Source organism: Psammomys obesus, unplaced genomic scaffold (genome assembly GCF_907164565.1).
Source record: "Psammomys obesus unplaced genomic scaffold, mPsaObe1.curated_primary_1811, whole genome shotgun sequence".
NCBI lineage: Eukaryota > Metazoa > Chordata > Mammalia > Rodentia > Muridae > Psammomys > Psammomys obesus.
In genome coordinates, this window is record NW_026596028.1 from 240,696 (window position 1) to 255,533 (window position 14,838).

At 53.5% G+C, this 14,838-nt stretch overlaps 1 protein-coding gene across 1 annotated transcript; it reads right to left on the reverse strand.

Annotated features, from left to right (window-relative positions):
* Positions 1-1,651: 1,651 nt before the first annotated feature.
* Positions 1,652-11,716, reverse strand: Cxcl17 (C-X-C motif chemokine ligand 17). The gene is made up of 4 exons (XM_055620714.1): positions 11,515-11,716; positions 4,180-4,260; positions 3,461-3,562; positions 1,652-1,965 (listed from the first exon to the last, which is right to left on the reverse strand). Exons 1-4 carry the CDS (start codon positions 11,585-11,587, stop codon positions 1,868-1,870), a joined length of 354 nt encoding a protein of 117 aa, XP_055476689.1. The 5' UTR covers positions 11,588-11,716; the 3' UTR covers positions 1,652-1,867.
* Between the last annotated feature and the right edge of the window lie 3,122 nt (positions 11,717-14,838).

The following is a 14,838-nucleotide window of genomic DNA, read 5'->3' on the forward strand; positions in this document are numbered from 1 at the left end:
GGGGGGTGATTCTTGTGCAGCAGAGGCGACTGGGGCCAGACGGGCCTGGAGAGCAGATTTCTGTTGACCTCTCGGTTCCTGCTGGGATTCGGCCTCGTGCTGGGCAGGCTCGCTCGGGAGACTTGGCTTCTGTGGGGTTCCCAGGCCCTGCAGCACGGCTGATGCTGGCCGGGCCGGCTCAGAGTCTGGCCGGCTCATGGCTCTCTGCTGTGTCTCAGGCTTCCCTTCCGGCCTGCATACTGAGGTAGAGCTTGGCTCCACACTTGCTACCTCCCTTGGGAAAGAAGTTGGTCTCCGAGGCTTCATCCTCTGCCCGTCCCCTTCAGGCCTCTCTCCTACAGATCTTTCATGATGGCACCCCACTGTGGGCTCGAATCCTTTGCCTGGGCATTCCTGTTTTTACAGCTGGCCTGTGGGTTCCTCACCGCCGGCCCCCTCCAGCCACCACTCTGCAGCACCTCTTACTTGGGGAGAGGGATTAGGACTAGGAGGAGGCTCGGGTGGGTGCCAGGACTGTTTGCAGGAAGGGAGGGGCTCCCCTCTTGTGTCATAAATAGGCCCCACCCACTCAGCACTCAGTTAAAATGACCGACTCCCCCTTCTCAGAAGAAGGGCAATCTGAACTCAGCCTCCTGTTTCATCTGGGATGATTCTTCATCTGGGATGAGCCGGATGAGCGTTTCCTGCCCCAGAGATGGGACTCTCATGTAGCCCGGGCTGGCGTCGCTCTTCAGCCCTCTTGTCTCCATTTCCCCAGTTGTGTGCCCATGGGTGTGCACGCCATAGTTTGCTAGTCTCCCTCTACTGCTGCAGAGGAGTGCCTGAGGGGTCCGCACTTTGAATAATAGTTTCCTCTTCGCTCATTCTTGCACCCGGCTGGCGGCTGAATTGTCTGACCAGCTTATGGCCATGCTAAAAAGTAAAAAACAAAACAAAAACTGACCTCATCCTATTTCTATAGGCTCAAAACCTCTTTGGATGTCAGCTGAGATCCCCCATAGCATCTCTCTAGACTCGAACTGTGTTTCTGCATTTCTATCTCTGTACTATATAAGAAGCCCACAGAATGCAGTGATGGTGGTGACGATGATGACGGTGATGATGGTGAGGATGATGGTGGTGAGGACGATGATGACGGTGATGATGGTGAGGACGATGATGACGGTGATGATGGTGGTGACGATGATGACGGTGATGGTGGTGAGGACGATGACGGTGGTGAGGACGATGATGACGGTGATGATGGTGAGGATGATGACGATGGTGACGATGGTGATGACAATGATGACGATGATGATGATGATAGAGTCATAAACATGGGAGGCTGACTAGATGCTGAGAAACCACAGTTCTTAAACCTTTATTGTTTTTAACCAGGCAGTGTCTGATCCAGGACCTTACGTGTCTGCTAGGTCTGTCCAGACCTTGCCCCTCTGAATAAGTGAAAGAATAAGAATCAGGCAACACAGAATGAGGGTTAAGGAGAGACAAGGATGTGTAGACTCTGAGATGGGTTTCAGATGGACAGGGCAGAAGGGGACATATCAGTTGACCCCATTTGATTGAAATAACCAACACTCTCCATGTATATTCATATATTTATTTTCTTTGCTCGTGGCAGGTTATATTTATGGTCAACTGAGAGCGGCAGGAGGCGGAGGTTTCCTAGATTCTTTTAGGGTGAAGCAGAGGCGTAAGGAAAGAATGAGAAGATGGAAGTGCAGGCACAGTGATGAGCTCGGTGTGGGCACAGCCTTCCGAGAGCATCGGGAGGCTTCTGGTGAGGACGGGGCGCGGAGGGTAAGAAGGCTCTAGGGTTGATCATCTTCTCACTGGGAGCGTTTAGCTGGGACTCAGCCTCTCAGAGCTATAAGGGCAGGGCAAAACTTGCTAGCTGACATCGTTTGAGAAACTGTTGGCAGGTTCTGGAGGGCCTTTGTGGCTTCCTGCGGTGCTTTTGGTGTCCTAGGGCACAGAGAAAAGGGTGCTATCATTAAAAACTTAAAAATTCTTTATTTGTGTGTTTGTGTGTGTGTGTGTGTGTGTGTGTGTGTGTGTGTGAGTGCCGGAGGAGGTCAGAAGAGAATCTCAGATTCCCTGGAGCTGGAGTCATAGGGGTTGGGAGACACTTGATCTGTGCGCTGCAAACCAAACTCCGGTCCTCTGATTTTATCTTATTTTGAAACAGGGTTTCTCTGTGTAGCCCGGCTATCCTGGAACTCTGTCAACAGGTTGGCCTCGAACTCAGAAATCCTTCGCCTCTGCCTCCCGGGTTCCGGGGATTAAAGGTGAGCGCCAGCACCAGCTGACCAGTCTGGTCCTCTGAAAGAGGCTTCTACCGGTTGAGCTGACCCTCCAGCTCTTTAAACCAGTGAGGGGCACTGGCTGTGGTGTGCATGTCTGCAGCGCCAGCGCTCAGGCAGGGGCAATGTGCTCTCTGTCAGCATGACATCAGCAGGCTCAGGCTAAGATGAAAATCCATCTCAAAAAGCCAAACTAGCCAGGAGGGGCGGAGCGCTGAGTTCGAGGCCAGCTTGGGCTACAAAGTGAGTCCAGGGCTACATAGTGAGGCCCTGTCTTGAAAACAAAACTGAAAAGAATCAAAAAGGCAAACAAGGGAGGAAGAGATGGTTCTTCAGGTGAAGGTGCTTGCCAAAACTTGTGACCTGAGTTCAGTCCCAGAGACTGACAAGGTGGAAGAAGAGACCCCACTCTGCCCTCTACACCTGTGCTGGTACCTTGCGCACACACACACACGCACACACACACACACACCCCAAGTGTTTTCTTATATTTCAGTTTAGTGGGGTTGCACTGGTGCAATTGTAGAACTGTGGGAGCCAGAGCACAGCTTTCAGAGTCTGTCTGCTGTCGTGCGGGTCCAGAGGCTGAACTCAGGCCACCGTGTTTGGCTGCAGACACCGTTACCTTCCGCGCCATCTTTCTGGCCCCTGATTGAGGCCAGACTCGCCCCTTTGCAGGCTCCAGCTTAGCACATGGTGGTTCAAAGCCATGTGTGACCCTGTCCCGGAGGGTCGAATTCCCTCTCTGGGCCTTTGAAGGACGTAATTGCGCACTGAAACAGATGCAGGCAAAATGCCCACACACAATGAAAACACAGAAAACCAGCTGCCAAATGAAGAAAGAGTCAAAATCCTGTTCCACACAGATGCTGCTGTCACCGTCGGAAATTAATGAGAGGTCACAGCTGCCTCACCTCCTTTTACTTTGATAAATGCTGCTGTTCTAGACTCTAAGAATTTGATTAAACCTTTTTAGTTCCAGAATCAGTCTATCCTAATGGTTTTGCCCTTTCGGTTTTCCTACAAGTTGGCACTGAATAGGAAGGGGCTAGTTGACGCACGTGCTTGCTTTGGTCTCCTTGGCCTTGCCTCCACCCCCCCCCCCAGTGACTCCACAGGACCGAGTGTGGTTAGGGAAGGCCATCCTTGAAACTTACTGCTCGTTCTCTCACTGCCCTTGACATGGTCACAGGGACACTGCTTCCTCGGTGGCCCCAGCACAGCTCTGGGGTTTCTCTTCGGGGCTTTCAGGAGCCAATCTGTAACAACAGGCTGCTGCTTAGGAGGGTTGGTATGGTTGAGAGTGGGGACTCAGAGGCAGGCCTCTGAGCCCTCTGGGCCTCTCTACACTGGGGTTGGGGGGGTGGGGGGTGGGGGTGGGGAAGGTCAACAGAGAGGAATGGAGACCTCAAGCTGTGTGAACCCAGGATTTCTAAACCGGTTTTTGTGGGCTCTGTGGGCAGGGAGTTGCTGACATGTTTAGGGGGCATGCAGTCTCGCTGCGGACACTGAAGAATGCAAAAACAAGGCTGGGACATCTTTTCAGAGCCGCATTCCTTCCGCTTTTAGTTCTTTCTATAAGGAGCATCAGGCTAAGACCTGGTCTGAGACATGTGGGTGGGGGTCAGGAAAAAGTACAAAGCCTTTGAGAAGGCAGTGCTGAGAATTTGGGGTGCAGCTTGTGGCTGGGCTAGCTCTGAGCAGGTAGCTCCTGGTAGGCGTCCAGCTCCGGCATGAGACCCAGAGAAAGCAGGTACTCTGGTGGTGTGCTGAGGTTATCTCAGATAACATCTGCCCTGGTCTCAGAGGGGCTCGAGGAAGATGGAGGGTGAGGGCCACAGTGGCGCCAGCCCTGCGGGCAAGGCTGAATACTGACCTCTGCATTCACACTCTTGGCCACCTTCCCAGAGCCACCTCCCGGGAGCCTGGGGTTGGCTCCCATGGCTTCTGGCGACCCCTGTTGGAGGGAAACACACCTGTGGTTACTTCCAGAGGCTTGGAGAGGAAAGTCCTGGACAGCACAGTCTGTGCCTGTGTGTCTCTGTCTGTTGGTCTCCCTGTCCACTGGGCTCTAGGGTACGCCAAAAGAGGACTATTGTAAATGGATAAAGAACTGAGGCTTACAGTCTAGCCGCAGGTTGGAGAGCCTGCCCGGTGGTTGAGAGCACACGCTGGTCTTGCAGCAGCGACCCAGATTTGACTCCCAGCATCTGCATGGCCCCTGCTGTCGCCTGCAACTCTAGCTCCAGGGAGCCCAATGCGCTCTTCTCATCTCCAAGGCACTCATATACGAAGCAAAAGCAAATACATCTTGAAAGAACAAGTCTACCGAAAAGCTTAGCTGGGGAGGCGAAGAAAGTGGCTCCTGAGCTTGAGAGGCTGACGCAGTCCCTGAGACTGCGGTCTCCCAAGGTAAACACTGAAAATCAGGTGAGCACAGCAGCACACACTGCAAACCAGGGTTCCGTCTGACCTCCAGTTGCTCTGTCTGAGTCGACAATTCCAGTTAAGTATTCAGAGGATGGCATTTGTGTTTGTCCTCGGGGACAGACTCCCTGAGACCACACCTCGGTTGTCGATTCTCCTACCATGTCGAGTTGAGATGAGGCCTTGCTAGTCAGCTCGGACTTACAGCTAACTCTCGGCCTTAAGTGAGCCTCCCGAATCTGCTTCCTGGGTAGCTGGGACTATCGATGTATAGGGCCAAGCCCACCTCTGAAATATCTTTATGACAACAAAAGATGAAGGTTTAAAGGCTGGTGACGCGGCTTAGCAGGGAAAGGCGTGGCAACCCAGTCCTGCCCTTGGGACTCCTGTGGCAGAGACAGAATGTTGACCCCCTGAAGCTTGTCCTCTGCCTTTCACACATCCCTGTGTGACATGTGTGACCCACAAAAAAATCAGTTAATATAACACAGAATTTCCCTTAGGGTTTCTATTGTTGCGATAAAACCCCACGACCAAAAGCAACTCTAGAAAGGACGGACTTATTTCGGCTCTCCAGTCACATTCCAAAACTTCCTGAGGGACATTAGGGCAGGAACTCAAGGTTAGATCTGGAGACAGAAACTGAGGCAGAAGCCACGGAGGAGCACTGCTCACTGGCTCGCCCGGTCTGCTTCCTCACACACCTGCCCAGGGTCTCCCTGCCTGGAGTGAGCTGGGCCCTCTCTGTTGGTCATCAGTCAAGAAACAGGCCGGTCCTAAGGAGGTATTTTCTCAAGGGAGGCTCCTTTTCAGTGGATCCTAGTTTGTGTCAGCAAACAAACAACCAGGACAAATTATGAAAAGATGAAGGTTTACAGATTTGAGAATGTCAGTCTAGAACTGGGCCCACAAGATACCTGCTCTGATTTTTTGGTGCTATTTCCTGTTAAAGTCAATGATGGCAGATTGGCGATGTAGTTAGTTGTATGTGCTTGTCTGGCATTCTGGACTTTATCCAGAGAACCGTGGGAACTGTCAATCAAGCGTGCCTTTGCATGTTTCTTAGTTTGTTTAAAGGATTTTTTTTTTTTTTTTGAGACAGAGTCTCTCTGTGTGGCCCTGGCTATTGTGGAACTCACTCTGTAGACGAGGCTGGCCTCCAACTCAGATGCCTCTGCCTCTGCGTGCTGGGATTAAAGGTTTGTACCATCACTGCCTGGCTTAAACTATTCTTTTTTTTTTTGAGATAGGGTCTCTGTATTTTAGCTGGATTGGCTTTGAACTCCTGATCCTCAAGCTTCCATTTTTGTTGCTGTCCTTGGACGTTAGCAGCCTCTATAACTCTGACTCTCCATCGAAGGGATTACAGGTGAGTTCTGTGCCTGAATTATTCCTGCATGATTGGTGACTTGAAATCCGTTATGGACTGAACCGCACCCTGCCTAACTCACACACTGAATATCTGCCATCTGCTGCCTTAGAAAGAATTATTGCAGACAGCGTTCTGAAACCGTAATTAAGCTAAAATAAGGTGTTTATGATAGTCTCTAATCCACTTGGAGAAAATGAGATTTGCACACCCACGGTAAAGGATCTTAAGGGTGCGTCCCAATCGTGACTGATGATACTAAAAGGCACGAAGAGAACAGGTGCTCTTCACACCTTGGGTTGGTGCTGAGGGGTCTGGGACCAGGGAAGAACCACTGCTCTTGCAGAGGACCTGGGTTCAGAGCGCTTGGTAACCCTGTGACTCCGGCCCCAGGGGACCTGGCTCCCTGGGCCTCTGGCTCGGCATGCCTGTGGGGCACTGCGTGCAAAGCAGCCTGGGTTCCTGATGTGATTTCGCTGGGGAGTGGCTTTGTGGGTGGTCAGGTCACAACGGTGGGCCGCCCATGAATGGGGTTAGAGTCCTCGTAGGAAGGGACCCTTGGCAACTCTTAATCTCCACTGTATGAATTGTCTGTACACTGGAAGGTGACTTTTTTTTTTTTAATTTACTCAATTTTTATTTTATGTGCATTAGTGTGAAGGCGTCAGATCCCTTGGAATTGGCGTTACAAACAGTTGTGAGCTGCCATGTGGGTGCTGGGAACTGAACCTGCGTCCTTTGGAAGAGCAGACGGTGCTCTTAACCACTGAGCCATCTCTCCAGCCCCAGGAAGGCAACTCTTGAATCTGGTCACCATCTCAGCAGCCCTACTTTTGGGTGTCAGTTTTTGCTGTTTCTAAGTCACCCAGTCTATACTGCTGCACTATGGAGCCTAGCTAAGACAGCAGCCATTCGGCAGCCCAAGAGAGAGGCCTTAGCAGCTGCCCCGGCCTTTGGCCTCCTCCTTGGAGTTCCTGCCTCCAGAAATGTGAGAAGAATCAACTTTGTCCTGAGAGCCCCCCCCCGTGAGAGCCCCCATGAGAGCCCCCCTGTGAGAGCCCCCCCATGAGAGCCCCCCCATGAGAGCTCCCCCCGTGAGAACCCCCCTCTGCGAGAGCCCCCCCATAAGAGCCCCCCCGTGAGAGCCCCCCTCTGTGGCATTTTGTCCTGACCCTCCTGGCGAGTACGAACAGCACCTTTCCCATTCGTAGCCTCAGGGGCTCAGTGCTGCCCGGGCTCAGCGCCCCTGGCACAGGATGGGTGTTTGGTGTTTGCCTGGTAGGCGGTCGGCAGTCTGCAGAGACTGCTTTAACTCAGGCCACCGGCTTCCCAGACTTGTGCCCTTCCTGCCGCACAGATGGATGCGTTGCATCATTTCCCAGGCCTGTCCTCGTGTTCTCACGTGTTGTTTTGAGCACATGGGCGCAGCTCTTGCCTTCATAATCTTTTCTAGACTTTTCTCCTTGTGTGGCCTTTATTCCTCATTTCAGCAAAAAGTTATAAATATTAAAACCAGAGAAATCTTGTAGATGATTTAGTTGGATCCCTCCATATAAAATCCTAAATGATTACATTTAGATGTGGAGAAGAATTGGAAAAGACAGCAAACTTAGCCGTCACCATCGCCAACCCTCTATTGCTCTGAGGCATGGTCTCATGTAGTTCAGGACCGTCCTGAACTCTGTTAGAGAATATTAACAACAGTGTCCTGGCTCTTTCGGTTCTGAGTGTGGGTGTTTCACGGCAGGTACATCTGTGCCCCACTGGTGTGTCTGGTGAGGAGGCCAGAGAGGGCGTCAGAGCTCCAGGAAGTAGAGCTACAGACATTCGCAAGCGGGCGCTGGGATTTGGACCCCGGTCCTCCGGAAGAGCAGCAGTGAGCTTAGTCTCTAGCCACTCCTGTTTTTAAAGACTTATTTTTATTTTATGAGTATGAATATTTGTGACTTTGTTTTTTGCTTGTCTGTTTGCTTGTTTTTGTTTTTCGAGACAGGGTTTCTCTGTGTAGCCCTGGCTATCCTGGACTTGCTTTGTAGACCAGGCTGATCTCAAACTCAGAGATCCTCCTGCCTCAGCCTCCTGAGTGCTGGGATCACAGGCGTGCGCCACCTCCACCTGCAAATTTTTTTTTAAAGATTTATTAATTTGTTATTTAACAATATTCTGACTGTGTGTGTGTCTGCAGGCCAGAAGAAGGCACCAGATCTCATTATAGACGGTTGTGAGCCACCACGTGGTTGCTGGGGATTGAGCTCAGGACCTCTGGAAGAGCAGCCAGTGCTCTTAACTTCTGAGCTGTCTCTCCAGCCCAGCAATTACTCTTTTTAATAATTAAAAAGATCGCAGTTTTGATCATGGTGTTCTGGTTTAATGTTTAAGGAGGGCAATGAGACCGTGCAATGGTTAGACGTATCTACTGGCCAGGCTGACGACTTGAGTTCAGCTCCAAGACCCGCATGATGGAAGGCAAGAACCAGCGCCTAAAAGCCGGCCTCCGACTTACACACTCCCTGCACCATGGACTCCCAGTAAATAAACAGATAAATGAAAACTTAAAAAGTAATTTGAAAAAAAATATGTGAAAGGTATATTGAAACTCTTTCATAACATTTTGAAGGCATGAGAAATTAAAAGCTAAAACTAACAAAATATATTGGATTAAAAAGAGCCCTGGCTGCAATTCCAGGGTCCTGAGTTCGGTTCCCAGAGCGCACGCGGCTGCTCGCCGCCTTCTAGAGTGAGACCTGGCGCCCTCTGCTGGCGCGCAGGCGCACACGCAGACAGAACAAGCCTTGACAACCCTTCCTCTCGTTCGCGGGCGTGCTCCTGAGTGTGTGTGCAGGCGCCTGCGGACCCGGGGGCAGCCGTGAGCTGCCCAGTGTGGCCAGCCGCCTCTCCAGCCTACGACGCCAGGTTTTCGTGGGGACGAAGCGAGGTGCTCCCACGGCTCTCAGGCCTTCGTCCTCCCCTTTGAAGAGGTGCTGAGTTTCGGTGTAGCTAGTAGGAGGTGAAGCAAGCCCCCATCACAACTGCGTGTGCGTGGGTGCCCGGCCTTGCACGTGTCAGTGCCCGAATGCACGCAGCGCCCACGCAGGCCACGGAAGTGACCCGCAGACCGGCGTGAGCCTCGGAGTCAAACCCGAGTCTTCTGGAAAAGCAGCCGGGGCGCCCCGCCTCCTAAGATAAGCTTTATTTTGGGAATCGCCTTGGCCTCCGTGCAGGTCGTGCCCTCTGGCTACTGCGCAGTTCAGATGGAGGTGGAGGAGCGCGCGGCTGGGGGAAGCTCGGCGCACGTGGCTTGTGACAGCGCCATCTAGAGGCGCAGGGGAGGTGCGCGCAAAGCTAGCGGCAGAGGCGGCGAGGCTTCCTGATTTCAAGGGTGCAGCCAGGCCTGTAAGGTCGCTGCGCAGCTGCTGTCAGCTTGGAGTCCCCTGGGGAACGTGGACCAACGAGTGGCGGGTGTGTTTAGTTCCCCCCCCAGACAGGGCTTCTCTGTGTGGCCCTGGCTGTCCTGGAACTCGCTCTGCAGACCAGGCTGGCCTGGACTCACAGAGAGCCACTCGCCTCTGCCTCCAGAGTGCTTTATGCGTGTCCCACCACCTGGCTCGTTCTCAGCTTTCCTACCTGGAGGATTTTGCTATTGGTGATTTGTGGATAGAGGCCTACCCAGCAAAGAATCGTTCAGCACCAAGCTTCAGGAGTAAGTGTGGTCCTGTTATCCCAGCTGTTTGGGAGGCCAGGGCAAGACGCTCAGCAGTTACAGGTGGCCGGGAAGCTAAGAAAGGCCAAACAAAAAAGGGGCAGGTGGGTGGTGGCACACACCTGTGATCCCAGCACTCAAGGGGCGGAGGCAGGTGCATCTCTGAGAGTTCAAGGACAGCCTGGTCTACAGAGCGAGTTCCAGGACAGCCAGGGCTACCTGCAGAAATCCTGTTTTGAAAACACAAAACCAAAACCAAAGCATGAACAACCATGAAATGAAGTGAAAGGAGATGGGGCAGAGCTGTAGCTCGGGACGCAGAGCTTGCTTAGCATGCTTAATCCGAAGTCACACGCACACGCACACGATAGCAACAATAAGAAAACATTGTCCCCAGAGCCTGGGGTCGACTCATAGGAGTGCCTCATTGAACTTAGAAAGCTGAGCGGAGGCTAATATTTACTGAGCTGGGCTGGATGGTGTGGGGCTAAGGACACAGCCGCGCGGCAGGAGGGGAGGCGCGCCTCCCCAGGGGGGCAGGAGGGGACGGTGCAGAGACTCCTGTTGGAGCCGAGTGTAGCCAGCGAGCCGAGAGCTGTCTGATTGTGGGGGGAACCGGGAGGAGGGGGAGGGGGAGAGCTTTTGGTGTGAGTAGAGTTGGTTTGGAAACACTGCTGGCCAGCGGCAGGCCAGTGGGCTGGGGGTGTCTGTGAGTGGAGGAGCGACTGAAAGGCGGGTTGCGCTGGAGCCCCAGCCTGTCCTCCCCGGTGGCGGGAGGTGTCCCTCTGGAGTGGTGCCCTGGGCCCTCAGCTGTGGAGCTCAGCAGCCCCCAAAGAACTCCCCAGCGGAGAGAAGCTGGACCTGGCAGGGATGCTGAGTGCGCACCCCAGGGCCGGGGGCGCTGTTCTCAGGTAGAGGGGCCTGGGTGGAGAGGGTCTTGCCTCTGTGGTTGTTTTGTGAAGGGCTGGGCCTCACTGGCTGTGGCGCCAGCTGGAACAGAAGCTCTGCCAAGTCCGCTTCCCCAGACGGCAGAGCCGGGCAGAGCCGGCGTGAGCAGAGCCCCCAGACGGCAGAGCCGGGCAGAGCCGGCGTGAGCAGAGCCCGTGCGGCCGGCCTCGGTGGGCTGCCCTACTTTGTATCAGCAGTGGCGAACCTGACACACCCTGAGAAAATGGAACAACAAAACAGGGCTCCTCGTTTCTTTGCTCTTCACGCCCCGGCCGCAGCTGAGCCCGAGGTGTGTGACTTTCCTGGGAGAGGTTGGGACGGGGAGAGCCTGGGTCTTGGCTGCTGCTCCCACACCAGCTCCGGGCCAGACGCCTGGGCAGCGCGTCCTACCGCCCACAAGCTGGTGTGGGAGCAGCAGTGGCCTTCCTTTTGTGAAGAGGGGACTGTCTGAGGGAGACTGACTTCATCGCCCCAACTCACTGCGGGTGAAAGTCATTTTAGTGCTTTTCCCCTGGGTTTGCCGCAGTTTCTACCCCACTCCCCACTTAATATCAAATTGATCTGTGGTGCGCGCACACTCAGGCGAGCATGAACCTCGAGCCCCGAGTGCTCATGCTATAACGCTGGTGCTCAGGAGGCTGAGGGAGGAAGAGTGCAAGTTTCCGGCCAGCCTGGGCCTCGTATCAAGACCTGTCCGAAGGGGAAAGACAGATGGGAGGAAGAGGAAGGGAGGGAGAGAGGAGAGAGCAAGACTTTCCGTTAGTTACCTGGGCTGCGGGAGGCCGCGGGCGGGAGCGTCCCTGGCAGCAGGAGGAGGAAGGCAGAGAGCAGAAGCCTCATGGCGCTGTTGTGGCCCAGGGCCTGCGTGGCCGGCCACCAGCAGAGGCTTCCTGGAACTGCTCGGCTGGGTAGTGTGGATTTAAGCCCACGCCAGAGCACCTGGAGGAAGGCAAGAAAAGCGAAGGCGGGGCTGGCCGTGAGAGCCACAGATTGGGCCAGGTGCTTTACAGGAATGTGGGAGTAAAGCTGGTCACACAGAGGCGGCTGGAGCCTCCAGAGAACGGAGTGACGGACAGATTGGCAGCAGCGCCTGACCCCTCCCGCCCTGTGCTGTGATTTTGTTCCGAGCGAGCCTTTTCCTCACTTGAGTTTCCTTATGCCTTTTGGCTGTTTATAGCAACGAGGCACTGCAGGCTGGCAGAGAGAGGGGAAGTGCTGTGTCCCTCTGCCCATCCGCCGTGGCCCTCAGCAGAGACCAGGGGTGGAAGGACAGGGCCTGGGAAGTCGGCCTGTCTCCACGCTGTTGGCGCTTTCCTCCAGATCTCTGACCACACAAAGGGAAAGCGGAGCTGGGTGAGAACAGGTTCAGGGTGAGGGGTGGTGCTGCCTGAAATTCCAGCTCTGGGGGGGTGAAGCCGGCTCTGCGAGCCCCTCCCTCAACAAGCAAAGACAGAAAAACTGAAGGGCTGGTGGCTGGCTGCTCAGCTAATGGTCTGAGCGGATCCCCAGGACTCTGGGAAGCAGAGACCCGAAAGGCTGTCCTCCGACCTCCACTCGTTGGGTGGATGTGCGCCCCTCGCCTCAGAATAAACGTGCCAAAGAACAAGGCTGCGGACAAAGCTCAGTGACTAGCTCACACTTGGCCAGTGTGCACCGGGCTCTGGGCTTGGCTCTCAGCACCACAAAGCCAAACAAATGGAACAGCAACCACAGAAAACAAACAGAGGCCATCATCTCCCCTGGAGTGGTGGGGAGACCAAGCCTCCTGTATTCGGCAGGAAGTTGGCTGTGGTTTAGTTGCTCCAGCCTGCAGCATAGGGAGTGTGTGTGTGTGTGTGTGTGTGTGTGTGTGTGTGTGTGTGTGATAGCCACGGCTCCAGGTCCAGGAAGGTCTGAGGAGTATACAAAGAGGGAGCTCTTGACCTGTGTGGCTGAGGTTGGCGGGATCTTCTCCAGCCTCTGGAGATGGCCAAGGCAAAGAAGAGAGCTGCTATGCTCGCGGCCAGCACTGTAGGTGACTGTGCCAGCTCACAAGGGAGGGAGCTTTGTTTCTGAAACCGCAGGCTTAGGGGCTTGGTCCCAGGGCAGTTTGCCCTGTCACTTTGGATCCTGTGTTGAGGCTCCCTCAAGGCCTAAGTGCACAATGGAGGAAACCAGTCCACGTACCCAGAAAGCAAAGAGGACAGCAAGAAACACGAGTCTCACCTTCCCTTAAGGGTGTGTAGCCTGTCACAACTACTTTCTACCAAGCACCATCCCTGAAAGCTCTTCTGGCCCCAAGCCTTTACCCCGAGGGCCTCTGGGAAAACGGATGACCCTGTGGACATGGTGCTAACTGTCCCACCGTAAGTGGAGGGATGGCTCCGCTTACACGCTGGGTGACATGTTGGAGCTGAGGGGACAGTGAACGGGGAAGACTTTCCTAGACGCCCATCATTTGTTATTTCAAGAGAGGGGAATTGATGAAATGATTTTTTTAATAGAGTATTAATCTGGAGCTAAGGCTGACCTTGAATTCAGGACAATTCTGCTTTGCCCCCTGAATTTTTAAATTCTTCTTTGTCATTTCTCTTCTCTGTTTGTTCTAGTTCATTACCGTGTTGGAGACTTGTGTGAGGTAGTGAACACTCTTGAAATCGGTGACTCGGTCCTGGCCTGACGCTGCCTACGTGGTTTCTCTCTAGAAAGCTCTAAAGACGGCCAGGTGGTGCTGGCACACCTGTGACCCCAGCACTTGGAAGGCGGAGGCAGGTGGATCTCTGTGAGTGTGAGGCCAGCCTGGTCTACAGATCTGGTTCCAGGACAGCCTTTCGCAGGGAAACCCTGCCTTGAGAAGCAGAACAAAATCTAAGGACAGTCTACTTTGGAGGCTGCATGGCCATATATTCCATAAACCTGGAGCTATGAGTGTGTCAACATTTAAGGTTGTTCGCTGAGGACGGAGGAGCTGATGAGAGAGAGTTGTGTTTTGGGTTTTCCAGATAGGGTTTCTCTGTGTTCTGGAGCCCTGTAGGCCAGGCTGGCCTGGAGCTCACAGAGATCTGCCTGCCTCTGCCTCCTGAGTGCTGGGTTAAACCACCATCGGGCTGTTTTTTTTTTTTTTTTAATTTAATTTTTTGGGGATTTCTTTTTAGTTTATGTGCATGGATGTTTTGCCTGTACGTGTGTGTGTCATAGCATGCAGTGCCTGAGGGAGGCCAGAAGGGGGCATCAGATGGCCCTGGGAGTGGAGTCACAGCCGGCTGTGAGCCACCATGCGGGTGCTGGGAATCAAATCCGGGTCCCTGGAAAAACAGCCAGAGTGCTTAACTGCTAGGCCATTTCTCTAGACCCTTCTCGTTTTCAATATTTAATTTTTTTCATTATCTTTTATATTATTTCTACTTTATTATGTATGTTTTTGTGTGTGTCTGTGTGTAGACACACACATATTTGTACAGAAGTTGTAAGCAGAAGAGAGCGTCGGATCTCCTGGACTGGAGTTGCAAACAGTGTGAGCCACCCGTGTGAGTGCCGGGAGCTGAACTTGGGTCTCCGGGAAGGGCAGCCAGCACTCCTAAACACCGAACCATCTGTCTTTAGCCCTGGGAGCTTTAGAAGAAATTATAAATAACAACTTGATTCTGTGCCACATTTGAATCGATGGATATGTAAATGAGTGTGAAGATAAGACAACCACACACCTTTTCATATTTTAGCTAACAAAATCACTTAAAATGTAAACTTCAGTTAAAATATAATTAGGTCACTTGCCCGTTTCCTTCCCTCCTTCCTTTCTCTTTGTGTTTTGACACAGGTCTCACACTGTAGTCCAAGCTAGCCTTGAACCTGGGACCCTGCCTCAGCCTAGTAAAAGCTGGGTTTACAGACACACAGCATTGTGTGTCTGGGTAGGGGGGCAGAGCTTGAGCTGGGTCACGTGGGGGAGCAGAAACTGGCTGGCAGAGGGCAGAGAGCTGGGCAGAGGGCTGGGCTGGCAGAGGGCTGGGTTGGCAGAGGGCGGAGAGCCCGGCCGAGGACATGCTGCAGGGTAGATTGGCTGGACGGAGGCTGTGCAGCTCATTTTCATACTCCCTGAGCTCGCTAGGACC

What these genes read in the sequence shown, in the direction of transcription:
- Cxcl17 (XM_055620714.1), bottom strand. Translation starts at nt 11,587, where the DNA reads ATGAGGCTTCTGCTCTCTGCCTTCCTCCTCCTGCTGCCAGGGACGCTC. An exon ending in CCAAGAGTGTGAATGCAGAG is followed by an intron (nt 3,563 to 4,179) that starts GTCAGTATTCAG and finishes CTGTTGTTACAG; the next exon opens with ATTGGCTCCTGAAAGCCCCG. An exon ending in GGGCAGTGAGAGAACGAGCA is followed by an intron (nt 1,966 to 3,460) that starts GTAAGTTTCAAG and finishes TCTGTGCCCTAG; the next exon opens with GACACCAAAAGCACCGCAGG.